At 37.8% G+C, this 15,414-nt stretch overlaps 1 protein-coding gene across 3 annotated transcripts in view; it reads left to right on the top strand.

Annotated features, from left to right (window-relative positions):
• SUGCT (succinyl-CoA:glutarate-CoA transferase) overlaps nucleotides 1–15,414 on the top strand; it is a 333,594-nt gene that overhangs the window by 274,812 nt on the left and 43,368 nt on the right. For all 3 annotated transcript variants that reach the window (XM_075083703.1, XM_075083704.1, XM_075083702.1), the window contains one exon: nucleotides 287–350. In XM_075083703.1, the coding sequence (XP_074939804.1) occupies nucleotides 287–350 (64 nt within the window). Of the gene's footprint in view, nucleotides 1–286; nucleotides 351–15,414 lie in introns of those variants that run through there.

Here is a 15,414-nt window from a genome sequence, read left to right on the forward strand (position 1 = left end):
ATGACGTGCTTGCAGCTCAGTTTCTTATGTTTGGTATTGGATATAAAAGCTTAAAGATACGTTAGACTTCAGAAGGCTTACTGAAGCATTTATTTAGATGCATAGAATAGAGGGTAGTGTCAAACATCAGGGCTTTCGTTTTACAAATTAAATTGCTTGAATAGTAGCCCCCTGTATTTTCAGATTTTCTGTGAAAGAACACAATAATATTTATCTCTCTTCCTCTTGAGTTTAGGAACTGATTATATTTTTTTATTGCATACATATTTTGGGTTTTTTTTTCTAGGTGCTGCACAATGGACTTGTGATGGAAATGAATCATCCAACAGCTGGGAGGATAGCTGTTCCAGGTTAGATGTTTAATTCTTTTTTCTAAATGGAGCTTGAAATTAAATGCTACATGACATCCTGAGTAGTTCTGGAACTCAGCTGAGGACATGACACATCTTCACATTTCACTCAAATGAACAAAAGTTTAACCAGTAAGACATTTGTGCTCATATTCATTCCGGTAGCAGAAAAATGGGTTAAAATGTGTGTCGGAATAGCTTCTGGTTTTCATCGGTCAGTTGTCATAAAACATGAACATGGATTTGATAATATTTGCAAACTCCCACTGCTAGAAATATTACTGCTCAATCATCTACACGAATATGTGAATCTGTTTTTGATTTAGGTCTATTTTGCAAGTTACACAGGCTTCTTTTAGGGACATTTCTATTATAAAAAAAAAAAAGAGGGAAGTTCATACTGAAGGTTTCATCACACTAGTTTGTTTAATGAGATTAGACATGAAGCTCTGCAATGATGAAGTCTTAAATATCTATTTTGGATTTCCAAAGAATACAGAAGTGATAAACTAATCTTTCCTCTTTTAAGCTCTAGGTGGATCAGGACTTAGAGCTAGCGTAGCTTTACTTCCACTAGAGTTAGACATGAAACAGGGGTAGGTTCCTCTAAAGCCATTATGAAAATTCTCATTCAGATCCTTGCAGTTGGCTCTGTTTTGACAACTGAGCCTTATCTGATAATCTGCTAGCTATTGGGTCAACTTTTTCTGCTTCTCTATGCTTTTCTCTTTTCCAAGCTGCATACAGGATTGTTTCTTCCCTCATGCAAAGCACCATGTCCTTTTTATTTTTATAACATCTTCTCCTTACATTGTGATTTTCTGTGCCAAATTCCATCCTCTGACACAGCATCCAGTTGTCATCAATTTCAGTTGACTTGAGCACATATAGTGGTAAGAAGAATTTGACCCATAAAATTTATCTTAATTTGCACATCCTGGAACCACACTGGGATGAAGAAAGAATTATTTGAAAGAAATCAATCCCATATTAGATCATGTTTTCTGCATGAATAGAGGGGGTGTTTTGTGTGCGTGTATGTGTATGCTTCATATTTGCTCTTTATCACAGTTTGCATTCCACATTTGGTCCCACTAGGCTTGGATATTTGGTTGATTGTATTCAAAAGTGCCTCTCTAATTTAGATGCACATATCTGGAAATAGTAATCCTTTTGTGTTCGTTTCTAACAGAAAAGTAATCCTGGTTTATTTATCCAAAATGAAAAGACTAATAAAGGGGTTGATTTAATTCTTTTTAAAGAAGTGGGCAGAAAAGCCTTGCAGATGGTAGAGAAAGTGTGTAAGGTTTTCATGTTGCATACAATGTATAATCTATCTTAGAGAAAGCAAATACTCCTTAAGGGGGTAGGTTAAACTGCAAGAAGAGGAAGGAGATGAAAGGAATGTTCTAATGTCTGTCAGCAGCGATAGAATGTATTGGCAAGAGAGTGAGTTTTTACATAGGTGAGCCATAGTACTTCCCAAATCCTTGGTTATTTTTTATTTTATTAAACCAGTGACACTGCACTAAACTAAAATAAATCATTGTAATCTCTAATGGTTTGCCATTTAGATGGGCTTCTATGAAGAGTTTCTTGTATTGAAGCAGATGGCTGAAATGATTATTGGATATTTGAGCAGGAAAAGGAGAATTCCTTCCTTTCCTGGCATGACAGGATAAGGAGGAGAGAGACAGGGGTGGATAGGCTGAAGGACACTCATTCAGTGTGAGCAGAATGGACCTATTGATATCGCTGTGTTGATATACTGATAGTGACAGTGCATTACTCTGTCCCAAAATTGAAGTACGTAAGTGAGTTTGGCCACTGTTGATGGTAGGTACTGGAAGTAACCTGGAATTGTCCTGGTCAATGATATATCTGAAGAGTACAGGGTAGAGTGTGCGGAGAAGACCTCCAGTAGATAAACTGTTTCTCAATAGCTATTTAAAATAGTAACTTTTTTTTTTTAAAACAATGTGATTGCATTTGAATCTATTATATGTGGTAGAGAACATTTTTACTAAGCTCTCAGTTTCTGGCTCAAGGTTGCTTAATAAAGATACTAATGAGAATGTTGAAACTGAATAGACTAAAAATGTCTCTCCTTAAAGAGACTGGGGAGACTCTGATCCCAAAATAAAAACGGGTGACTATTACTTCTTAACCATATAAGCCAGATTTTAACATGCCTTTTAGTAACTGAATTGGACATCACACTTGATGCTCTTGATAGAAGTCAGACTTGTGCTGCCAAGTAAAGCTGTGAGTGCAGTGACATACACCTACTGAGTGAGAGCATGCTGGCAGATTTCACCTCTAAGTATCATGATTGGCCTCTGTGTCTAGCATATTGGTTTGGAGTAGTCCTCCCCCAGGCATGTCACCACTTAGAGAGTGGGTTCAAATCTGTATATGAATCCGCACTTGTAGATCTTGCATCTTGAAATTCTGAGGGATTTTGCCATTGACTTTAATGTAGGCTACATTTTTAACGTTGGACTTGGTGATTCATACCCCTTCTTTGTTTAAATAGCTTTTGATATGCTTATTGAACTTGGTACTTTCCACACCTATTTAATGCTTTCCCCCTTGCATTTTTTATAATCCCCAGCCTTGAGATATAATGTGTGCCCATAAGCACATTGTAAGGCACTGGTGGAACAGGAGTGGAAGAAGTTGCATTATAAAAAAAATATTTCTATTCATTTTTGTTTTCAAAATATGTATTGACGGTAGGAGAGATATGGAGCTTGTATTTTGATATCTCTTCTTCAAGCATTCACTGAAAAATCTTTGCACATATACGCTGCTGTTACTATTAGCAAGATATCTTGGATTCAAGAACAGATGTGTAAAAGAGAGTTCATCATGTCTAAGAGTGACTGTATAAAAGATTGTAAGACCATTTTGAAGAAAAAATGTGCTTCTGTGGTAGCTGAGTGATTTCGTTAGGATAATGTTTCATATAAACCATTCAGTATATTCTGTTGTGAAGTTATTCTAAAGCTGACTTGTTGTGTACATACACGTATACTTGAATAGCATATATACAGAAGATGTAATACTGTAAGTGATCTTCGCTTGAGTCCCAAAGGCCTGGCACTGTACTGCACTCATTCTTCACAGGCTCCTTCATCTGATTGCAGGGCTGTACCAATGAATCTCCTCTGGCTCTGTATTTGAAGTCGGCCTAATCATCCTTAGTTCAGGGCTGGGCTCTGAAGATGATCAGGAGCTGGAGCACCTCAGCTGGAGAGGCTGAGGAACAGGGGCTTGTCCAGCCTGGGGAAACAGTGGCCTCAAGGAGGCCTGGCAGCAACCCCCCAGCACCTACAGGGAGGTTATCAACATGAAGGGCCAGGCTTTTCACAGTAGTACATGGTGGGAGGATGAGAAACAAGAGAGATTCAGACTGGATATCGGGAAAGTCTGTTTCATCATGACAACAGCCAGGCAGTGGAGCAGGTTGCCCAGAGAGGTTGTGCAGGCTCTGTTCTTGGAGGTTTTCAAGAAACAACTGAAAAAGCGATGAGCAGCCTGGTCTGACCTCAGGCCTGACCCTAATTTGGGCAAGAGCTTGGACTGGAGACCCCCTGAGGTCCTTTCCAACTTGGATTATGTTCTTAACCTGTGATTAATCTTAGTATCTTCTCACTCAGGTCTGTGGTGCTTAGCCCTTTCCATAGAGATCTGGAGAAGTGGTGACATAGAAATTTTTAAGAAATAGAATTTTTAAGAAAATGAGACATGTAGAACACAGAAAGTACTTTTGTGGGCAAAAAATGATGGGGGGGAGATGTTTAATAGGGTCCCAGATTGTGGAGGGTGCTAGATGGCACAGGGACAATACAGTTCAGTGAAGGGACAAAATTCTAAGAAGCTTTAGCATCTGTGTTAGTCTTGAACTACTTTGCCAAAGAGTAATGGACTTTTCTGAAGAGCAGCAGCATGCGGGTTTCTGGGACCCACTGAGTAATTTATTCTGAGTTGCATTATAGAACATAACGGATACCAACTTATACTGATTATGTAGAAAAAGCTAATGGATGCAATGCAATCTTGCCTAAATGTTTTCTACTATCAGCTATTTTATACGGTTTAGGAAACTCAAATAATAATATTCCCAACTTCTGCATTATATAGTGTCTAACATTGACTTTTAAAAGCTGCCAGTTGTTTTTTATAGTCAAAAGAGTGTTTGTAATATGATTTTTTTTTCTAAAGAAAAAACATAATGCATTCAACTGTCTCTAACAAACCAACCTTTGTAGAATTTATTAACTAGCAGGAACCTCTGTGAAATAAACCTCATTTCTGACCCCTTCTAAGCCTTAGCGAATTGGGGATTTGGATATAAGCCTACACTTTGGAATCATCTCTCATCAAACAGGAAACAATATAACTATAGAAACTGTGTAAAACACCTCTTCCAGACAAAACAACTATTCTTAGTTTTGATGATGTTTATATTGTGCATTCTCCTCATCCCCATTTCCTGAGCTGATAAAGACTATTTCTGTCCTTTGGCCTATGAGCTGCATCAAGGATGTCTTTATTGCTCAGAAAGGCCAATTTCATACCTGGCTTCATTATTTCCTTCTGTGCTCTAGAGATAATGTGTTTGGGGGACTGCTCCAAACTCAGGAAAGGCAGTACAGGATACCTCCTTGGCATAGATTTCTTGGACTGAATTCAGGCAATCTATGTTAATTAATCAACCCACTCCAGAGAAATGTCCCTTTTTCCGGTCTTCTCCTGTCAGTATGCATTACAAATATACTACTGAAACAGGAAAGACATTTTTTTCAGAGATAGGCTTTTCCTGTTGTATGATTCATTAAATGGTGTCGTGGTTCCATGGAGACTAATTGCGATCAATCTCCTAGAAGAACGGTTTTAAGGAACAAGATGAAGAGGCAAGAAATCTAATAGGAATTCCTTACTGTGCCACAGATTTCTTCCTTAACCTTGGACAAATCACTGTCCGTGTCTTACCTTACTAATCATTTACAGTTTTTTAGATCTTAATTAATAGTTGAAAAATACTTTGATTTCTAAGGGAAGGAAGTTCTTGGGAAAACTCTATTATTTTAAATATGTATACCTATTTATTATGTATGTATTTATACTTATTTTCTCCATGTATGGGGAAAAGCAGTTATAGTTGTGGAAATAACAGTGGGGTGTCTATGTGTTTGATCAGTACATTTCAATACAGGGAGCAGATATGGCTGTTAGTGATACATGCTATCTTCTTTTGGTCATTGAATGTAAATGCAGTGGGGGAAGCGTCAGTAGGACTAGATATATGGCAGAAAAAAGTGACTTCTGCATGGGGGAAGTTTGCAGGAAATTAAGGAAGTCTGTACTCCAATCCATCGTTTCCTGCAGCTAGGAGATCCCACAATATAGGAACAACAACAATATAAAAAATCCCAACAATTTTTTTTGCAAGAACCTCTGCTTGAACTTCTGATCCTGTCTGCTTCTCATCAGGCAGTTTTTTCATATGCGTGTGTGTGCATGCATGCATGTGCATAACTGATGTTGATTGAAAAATTTTAATTTCACTTCACTATTTATGGTACATTGGAGACAAACAGCTTCACCGGCATTACCGTTACCTCATTCGCCTTTTTTAGTCATCAGGGCTGACTGTTTATGTCTTTTACATTCACAGACCTGATTTCAATTTTGAGGAATTCAGGACCATTACAGGAACTCAGCAGAAATGATGTATGACAGCTCACTTAGCTATCCTCAAAATACTTAAAAAAATCTTAATAAATATATGAACAATATATTTGTGCTGATTGCAAAAGCAGAAAAGAGATGGTGGGAATGGCAAGGAATATGTTATAAGCTTCAGGATTATGTAGAAAAGGCTAGTTTGTGTTTTTAATGGATGATACTTCAGTTTGGTATCTTTTTTAGATTCATTTTTAAGTAGAACTTTAACAACAAAACTTTTCATATTTTTGCTCCCATCGTATGTTTCTAGAGTTTTTCTTTACTGCATATTTTAAAATTTGCTATACCTTCTGGAATGGTCTTGGTGCCACAGTTGTTACTTTTAAGTTGATGTTTTAAGGAAGAAAAGCCAGCTGTCTCTTGCCTAGTTCTGGGACTTCAGTTGTTGGGGATAGTTATGGAGTAGTGGAAATCTTCCATCAGGCTTAGAGTAACTGAGTAATGGTACTGACTGGGACCAACAGCTTTGTGTGTTACTCAGGCAGCAGCTCTCCAGGGCTGTTGTTCAGGATGTCTGAGCTGGAATTTCCTCAGCAAACCCTAGATTTTTCTTTAAGTTGTGACAATCAAAGATGTTTTTCTTGCCTCGCGTGTTTCTTTCCAGGACCTGACACTTCCATATTGGGAGGGGAAATAAAAATATTTCAGGGACAAGTGGCAAGGTTTTGCTACTCTGTACATAATAAGTAAAGTAAAATGATGGTTGAAGTTTTGCTGAATATTGATTGGTAATTATGCTTCTACTTACTGGAGAATATTTTCTTTATATTTTCCTCCATGTGTCCTAAGATATGCTAGGATTGCCTTTAAATAGGATGTAATAGTTTCTTATAGAGAGTTAACTAAACAGTATCATCTTTCTGTTACATGGGGGAAAAAAGTTGAAGTATTAACTGAATAGGCAAATAAACTCATTAACTTCCCACCAACAGTGACAGTCCTAGAATTCAGCTTTGTTTAAAACTATTTCTTTTTGTTCTGTTTAAATGTGTTTCCCACTTCCTTCTCTGTAACAGTAACTTAAAATGCACTTTCTTCACCCTCACTCTGTAACAAGCACAGCCAGGTGCTCACACAGTTCAGGGTGTGTGACTGTAAAGATATATCTGCATGCCTCGGGTGCATTGTAAAACAGCCAAATTACTTCAACAACCATAAATTCTAAGTATATCTTTATGATCTTTAATAATTATGGGATAAGAAAAGGAATCTACTGTCAGCTAAAAAAGTTTGGATTCATTAAATGTAAAAATACGTTTTAAACATTTAGACAATTTTACATAATCCTGAGGATACTGAGTGTACTAATCCACATTTGTGTTTCCACCATGTTGTCTTGACCCAAGCCCTGCCTCTCCGTGAGTGGAAGGAATGATTGGACTTGAACTGTTCTCTGTGAGCCTAGGCTAAACAATTTTATGGTCAGCAGTGGCCATTAGATCATGTAGTTTACCTTCTTATGGCGTTGGCCATCGAATTTCATTGATTTACTCCTTTCTGGTGTGTTTACTGCAGTTTGTCTTATAAGGAAGTCATCAAGAGATGGAAAATTAATAAAATTTCTGCCTCTTCAAATGCCTGATCAGGTTCAGTGTTAAAAAACCCATGCCATGGTTCTAATTCAATGTTACATAGTTTTATAGAGCAACAATATTTTTTTTCATGACCTTTAAACTACTTCTGTTTTCTCCCCATGAAAGTACTTACATGACAGAAGTCACATCTATATGACTTTTTGACAAACTACGTATGGTAATTTGCCCAGGTCTTCTCAGGTCTGTTGTACAAGCAAAGTGCAGCAGCTTTGTAACTCTCTCTTTTTTTGTTGCAGCCTGTGTACTGCGTATTTATAAGGAAAATTTGCAGTTTTATAGAGCACATCACAAACCTCCTGCCTGACTCTGGGCAAGTCCCTTAGCCCATGAAGTTACATTTCTCAATTCTTCATCCAAAAAATTGAGATAACAGAACTCAAAAGTAACTGCAGAGCATAGGTATGCTCATTTTTTTCCAAATTGTAATAATGACAATACGTAAAATTTGATGCTATGGGATTGGTTAGAAATGAGGGGCAAAATAAGACTTATACAGTTAACTTTACTGTTCAGTTGATTAAGAGCCTACCACCAGTATATAACATTTACCTGTTGTAGGTTAGTAAATTTATATATACTTAACTTTTTATATATAACACCTGAAGTAGGGCATATTTATGTTCTCTTAGTCACTGCGAATTTGCAATTATTTTTGCTCCTCTTCCTTGTACTTCCCACAGCTCTTTCTAGTAACGTTCTGCCCAAAAATTAATCCCATGTTGGACCAAAATCTCTTTTAAAGACACCAGTATTGCCTAACTTACAGATACGAAGTGTCTGCCCATGCAGTAAAAATTACATTGATCTATTTAGCTGTCATGCTGTATTTCAAGCTCATGCCTAATTTGCTTGCCAATGTAATCCTGAAGATTGTGTCAGCATGGCTGTTTCCAGATATATACTTCCAATTAAGCGCCTGTGTTTCAGGTTATTTTTCTTCAGATACGCTTTTTTTTCCTAATATAAATAGAAAAGAGAGCAATGTTTTTGATTCTTCTTATCTCTCTAGATCCCTTTATGTGGTCAGTGAAGACACAACTTGATTGGGTAAATTTGAATCCAACAACCTCTTCACCTCTTCTAAAACTTGTGCCTGCTATTAGTGTTGATACATTCACCAGCAGATCTATCTTGCATAAAAGCCTTGCTTCAAAACAAGCATGGTGGTTTGGACCTCAGTCTCAAATATTCCAAATGATGCCTTAATAATTTGGGCTATCAAAAATAAAGCATTTCTGCCACCTCTTTTTCCCCCTGTGATTTTGCTAACTATTCTGGAGCTCTTTGGAGGCTGTGGCGAGGGTGGGAAATTCCCAAGAGGTTTTCCCAAAAGGTTTATGGCTACATGTGAATTTTTTCCCCAGATTTTTATTTAGCTGATAGTATTCACCAAATTTGATCCAAACTTACAAATATCGCTTTGTTAAACATAAACTGCTTTTTTTTTGCAAGTAAAGCTAGCTTGTCCATCCTATCATTGTGTGCAAAAGGTTTAAACCAAGACAGAATAGATGTGTAAGTAGCTTAATCCAAGGTCGATTGAAAACATTAGGCATTGGTCAAGAGCCGATTAGAAAAATCTTCGTGATACAGAGTCTGTTAAAGTATGGAACAGAGTCCCCAAAGAAGGCATAGAATTCCTGTTTCTTTGGCTGTCTGAAACTAGATTGAACATAGCAATAAATAAAAACAGTTTACCCATATAAAAAGCAGATAATTGTTCTATTAAGAAGGATTGATAACATAATGAATTTTAAAACTTGGTGTCAGTTCATTGCTTTAAATTAAAGTTGTTTAGAGACTGTGCCTGTGGCAGGCCCATAAAAAATTTATATTGATTTGTGTGTAAGTAGAGTGTTCCTCCTGGGTTTTGAACTGGATGCAGAGATAAAACAAGGCAGAGGCTTGCAGATTAGAACAAGCTTTTTAATATTCTTTGCAAGCTGTTTTTAGAAACATCACAAGGAACATAAAATCAGGCATATTTGTGAAGAGAGGCAGTATGATTTAAAAACAAACATCTGGAGCAAACAAAATTTCAAAGCTGATCATGCACAAATACCCAGTTCCAGTTGTCCAACTTGCACATACTGGAAGCACAACTGCATGCTCACATCTGCCATTCCCAGCGCGTGAACACAGACATGCTTATGCAAGCCTGTATACACTCATAGCTATTTGATAGTATTCTAAAGAAATTACAAGATTAACACTAAAAAATACAGCTGCATTGCTTTGCTATGAAATTTAGATTCCTAGATGAGTAAATCTGTGATGAAAACTGTCCTGTAATTTGCTGAGTTGCATTTGGGAATTGCTTTCTCTTTCTTGAAGAACTGGCTAGTACAGTTTTCAGCTGGAGTTGAGCTAGTGATTTTTCTTTTGAGCTGGGTTAAGTGCTGGTGATGCCATGCAGCCATTTATTCCTAGCTCTACTGTCCAAGCAGTGTGTTATTTCAGTGTCACCTAGTTTGAACCATTTTGGATTACTGAAATGGTCAGTGAACTAGTCTCCCTGGAAAACACACCTTCTAAAAATGGAAAAAGTTTATATGATGGAGGCACACCTCAAGTAAGGGTTTCATGTAGGGAGAATTGTTAGCTTTCAGGTCTCATTCCTCAGCCAGAACCTAACCATCATCTGGGCTTCCAGCACAATCCTGTCTTCTCAGCTGCCTGAATCTTAAAGGGTTGAGAAGTTGAAGTGAAACAGCTGGGGAGCACTACCCTAGAAACATCAGTGGTATCTGTGCTGTGCCAGGGATCAGAAGGAGTGTGCTGATAGCACAGAAATTAAAATAGGACATACAGCACACAGGACTGCACTGCTGGAGAACAGGAGTCATTTTTTGGGCTCAAAGCTCACCATAGTCAGGTGCAGAATCTACCAGCTTTGACCAAGAAACTGGTGGTTCACAGCAAACGGCATAGTGTCAGGGTGGAGAAGGGCTGTACTGAAGGACCACGCTGATGAGAAAACACGGGGAATGACTTGAGGAAGGAGGTGATAGGAAAAGGCTACAAGGAACTGTGGCCTTGCAAGCAAGCTCTTGCAGACAGTTCCCCTCCTTAAATTGATCCGTGTTAATTGGTGTAAATGGTTGGTCAAACCAGTACTCTAAATTTCAGAAGTTCTGTAGTACTTGTTATGTTTCAGTCCTGGTTAAGGCTCAGTGAAAACTTCAAAGTAATAGGTCAAACTGAATTCCAGTCTGAGACAAAGTAATGATTAGAAACTCTTTCGGTGTCATGTCATTTGTCTCTTGGGATATAAGTTTTTGTGGAAGTGCTTAGGATACTTCATTGAGAAAAAACAAAAAACTCTTTGCAAAGGTGATCACTTTCTACACAGTTCTATCAGATATTTCCTTAATGATACAGTGAGTTATATACTTGACCATGTGAATACACCACTTACTATTCTGTATGTGCAAGCCAGGTGTTTATGTGAATAAATGAAGAGTATACAGTCCTGTTGTTTCTTTTGAATATGCCTGCATTTTAAAACCTGGCCTTCACCTCCCAGTGGGGAGCATTTTAGGGATCAGTAAATTTGGCAAAGGAGGCTGTTTTGGCAAATATTCTAGTTTTCACATTTATTCATACTTAGGGGAATAGAGAAGATAAAGATGGGGCATAGATGTTTGTGTTGGTAGTATTTACCTTTACTACTTTCCTAGATTGCTGGAATAAGGACTAGTGTTGTAATTCCTGAAAGAAAATTTTTACTTTCTGACTACTCACAAATCAATGTATGATTTAATAGTTGTTTCTTCTCAAAACTGACTGCACAGTTTAATAGCCTACCCTTGCACTTCCTCATTTTTTCCTTGGATTTCCTGAGGGAAAAAAAAATCAGAAAATGTCAACGTGTCCTTTTGCTCTTCATAGGTTCAGATACTATGCTCTAGCTTTCACTGGCTCTAAAAGAGTGTTGTGAGAATACATGGGTAAAATGTAACTTTGGTATAGCTGCATGGCAGTGTTAGATTGGAAGATACCATTTTAACCTATCCTTCAAGTACTTCTGTAATACTGACACTGTAGAGAAACCTACTGGGATGAAACAGGATAAATTGGAGGAGAGGCTCAGAACTTGACAGGAAACCCTTGGTGTCTTCCTATGAAGCCATTCACCTTCTAAGAGTCGTTATTCTGACCTATTTTAAGTCTTTCAAAATGTTGGCTAGTGTGGAGATACCTTGGAACCTTCCTTCCAGTTGATTTTAAGAAAGCAAGCAATACCATGTTTACTACTTTAATAAGACACTTAGATTCTCACTGCTAGATGGTTCATCACTCAGAGCAGCCTCCGCCAGCACCAGCCTCCATGTGGCAATCTGTTACTGTTTCCGTAAATCCGCATTTACTTTCAAGATTTTTCTGTCAGATGTCCTCAAATGTTGGTTGAGCTTTTTTTAATGAGGGAAGTTTGCAGTCAGTTGCTATATTGTGAGGCATAGCATATACTTCTAGTTTTCAGATATTTTTCAGAGATTGGTATTCTTTTCCCCAGGTGTACCCAGACGTGAATCAAAATACTTCATTGAGTGTATTTAGACGGTATAAATCTAAGTCTTATTTGACTCTTGTAAACCATTATTATACTGGGCACTGGTTCCAATGAAATGTAATAATGCATTATACTTCTATTACATAATTATATATTATACCTGCATATCACATATGAATGTATATTATATACTGTTATAGAACATAACAATCTTCATACCCATGGAGGTTATTCAGTGTTGAAATGTAGTGAGAGAAGAATTAGGTAATTTCACTTCTATAATTTATAAGCAAAGGTGATTCAGAAAATTCAGAAATCTGAATATTTTGTGTTTAAAGTATTAACTTTTTTTTTACAAAGTGTCGTATGAAGGAAATTATTGTAAGTGAAATGAAAGCTAAGTCCTGGTATCATACTGCATTTTTTCTGCTCACCTTTGAGCAGTATTTATGTGTAATTATAATTATCTGTGATATCAAAGACAGGAAAAAAATCATTGTTTCTTTACAAACATGGTTTCAAATAGTGGGTACATTCAGGGAATTTACATGCTCTGATGATTCATGGTGATTATTACATTGTTGAAAATAAATGCCTTAGAAAGTTGTGGATAATTTTTAAATTCAAGGTGAATGAATTGAACAAATGTTGTCTTATTTACAGTAAAGCATGTCTGCAGTAAAAGTGCTCTGCCCTTTTTTTGAAGACTTGGGTTCTATTTTCAGGAGCTTTGTAACAATTTTTTCTAAGTATACTGTTATTAATGAGAAGTAATGGTCAATAGTCAACTTAAATGTACCATAAAATATGGAACCTAATATACGCAAGACAAAATTTAAGCATTCTAATTCATAGTATGCTTTGTAGTTTATTGACTGGTAATTACTCAGAGATATTAAAAGGATCCATTTGAGAGGGTCTTTAAAAAGTCAAGGGGTAAGATTGAAAATTCAATCATAATTTAGGAAATTTCTGTCTTCTAGTGTTTCATATCCCTACCTGAAGAGTATTTAGTAGTTCAAAATTTACTGTTATATTTTATTTGTATAACCATTACTACCTTCTATCTTGTAAAAAGAAATAACCTCTTCTCCCAGTGACCAGGCCACTGGTCTGGGGAGGAAGGACTGCGTATTGGTTTGCTCATCATGCTGGAATAATAGCTGATTTCCACTTCATTGCTGCTTTTAGCTACGTAACTAGCAATACCTACGGGCCAAAGACACCAATCTGGGCAGGAATGTCATTATACTTAATTCAGGAGCTATTTCTGGTGCAGATGTAATTGGTGTACAACTCACACAGCCTTTGAAAGAGTTACGACTTTTGATTATACCTTGGCTTCTTCCCCAGGTCTCATATTTCCAGTCTTTCCTAAATACTGCAACTGTGAAACGTAATGACTGAGGCATGCTGGCAGAGAAAACAGTTTTGTCCTGAACTTTAAGATATAATGGATATAAAGTTCACTTACCACTGGTGTTTTCCCACTGGTAACATTCAGCCTATAATAAAAAACAAGGTGATTGAATGGATTCACATCTATGTAGCTGTAAGAGAGCTATGTAATAGGAAAAAAAGCAAATTATTAAGACAATGTACATTCACCAGAGTACTTAACACTCTTATGTGACCACTCACCATATGGGATATGACATAAATTGTATTTTCTAATGCTATTGCATCTATTTGACAAAAATGAGAAAATATATCCAACTAGTTCTTCTTTTCTCTGTACTCCTACTTCATAGGCCTAAAAGGTGGATTTAAGCCATCTGTTGTGTATTGTGGTTATGTTATCTATATGATGCTAAAATTTATTTTGTCTGTGTAAACAAACAAGTAAGTTTAAAGTTATGCTTTTTTTTTTTTTTCATATTTTCTTTTCTGATCTTGTGTATTAGAGCCTATTGCTCTCACCTCCACCCAGGTTTCTTTGGCGTATATCACAGTTACAGTGCATGGAGCTACAGCTGGCTGGTGACTGGTCACCAGCAGTGTTCCTCAGGGCTCAATTCTAGACCCAGTTCTGTTCAATCCTTTCATCAATGATCTGGAGGCAGGAGTTGAATGCACCCTTAGAAAGTTTGCTGGTACTTATCTGGGAGGTGCTGTTGACTGTCTTGAGGGACAAGAGGCCTTGCAGAGCGATCTGGATAGATTGGAGCATTGGGCAATCACCAATGGCATGAAAACATACAAGAACAAATACTGGGTTCTGTACCTGGGATGAAGAAACAGCAGACACAAGTCTAAATTGGGCAAGGAGTGGCTGGAGAGCAGCCCTGCAGAAAGGGGTCTGGGGTTGCTGTCTGACAGGAGGCTCAACGTGGGCCAGCAGTGTGACCTGGCAGCCAAAAGGGCAAACCACATCCTGGGGTGCAACACAGCATAACCAGCTGGTTAAAAGAGGTGATTATCCTGCTGTATTTAGCACTGGTGAGGCCTCGCCTTGAGTATTGTGTGCAGTTCTGAAAAGCATGTTAAGATACTTGAATGCATCCTGAGGAGGGCACCAAAGCCAGTGAAGGGGCTGGAAGGCATGTCCTTTGATGAGCAGCTGAGGACATGGGGCTTGTATAGTTTGGAGACAATGAGGCTGAGGGGCGACCCCACTGCTCTCCACAGCTTCCTGAGGAGAGGAAGTGGAGAGGAAGGTGCTGATCTCTTTTCCCAGGATGTGTGGGAATGGCTCAAAGCTGCATCTGTCAGGGGAGGTTTGGACTTGACATAAGGACACATTTCTTTACCGAGAGGGCAGTCAAACCCTGGAACAGGTTACCTGTAGAGGTAGTCAATGCCCCAAGCCTGTCAGTGTTTAAAAGGCATTTGGACAATGCCCTTAATGCCATGCTTTAACTTTTGGTGAGCCCTGAAGTGGTCAGGCAGCTGGACTAGATGATCATTGTAGCTACCTTCCAACTATTCTATTCTATTCTATTCTAGTCTAGTCTAGTCTAGTCTACTCTACTGTACTCTACTTCCTGAAGGAGGACATGTTCCTGAACTAAATGGTTGTAGATCTTTTTGAGGTGAGCAATCCCGGTTCAATTCCCGATGAATTTTTTTTCCTCCTTATACTCATTTTTAGATATGGTTAAGTTGTCTTCCTTGGAAAACCATACTAAAACAAAAGAGCCTGAGAACAACTGAGTACTCCCTCAGAGAGAAGATCCCTCTGGCCCCATGCTTTTATCTCCAA

Source organism: Phalacrocorax aristotelis, chromosome 2 (assembly GCF_949628215.1).
Source record: "Phalacrocorax aristotelis chromosome 2, bGulAri2.1, whole genome shotgun sequence".
In the NCBI taxonomy this organism is placed as follows: Eukaryota; Metazoa; Chordata; class Aves; order Suliformes; family Phalacrocoracidae; genus Phalacrocorax; species Phalacrocorax aristotelis.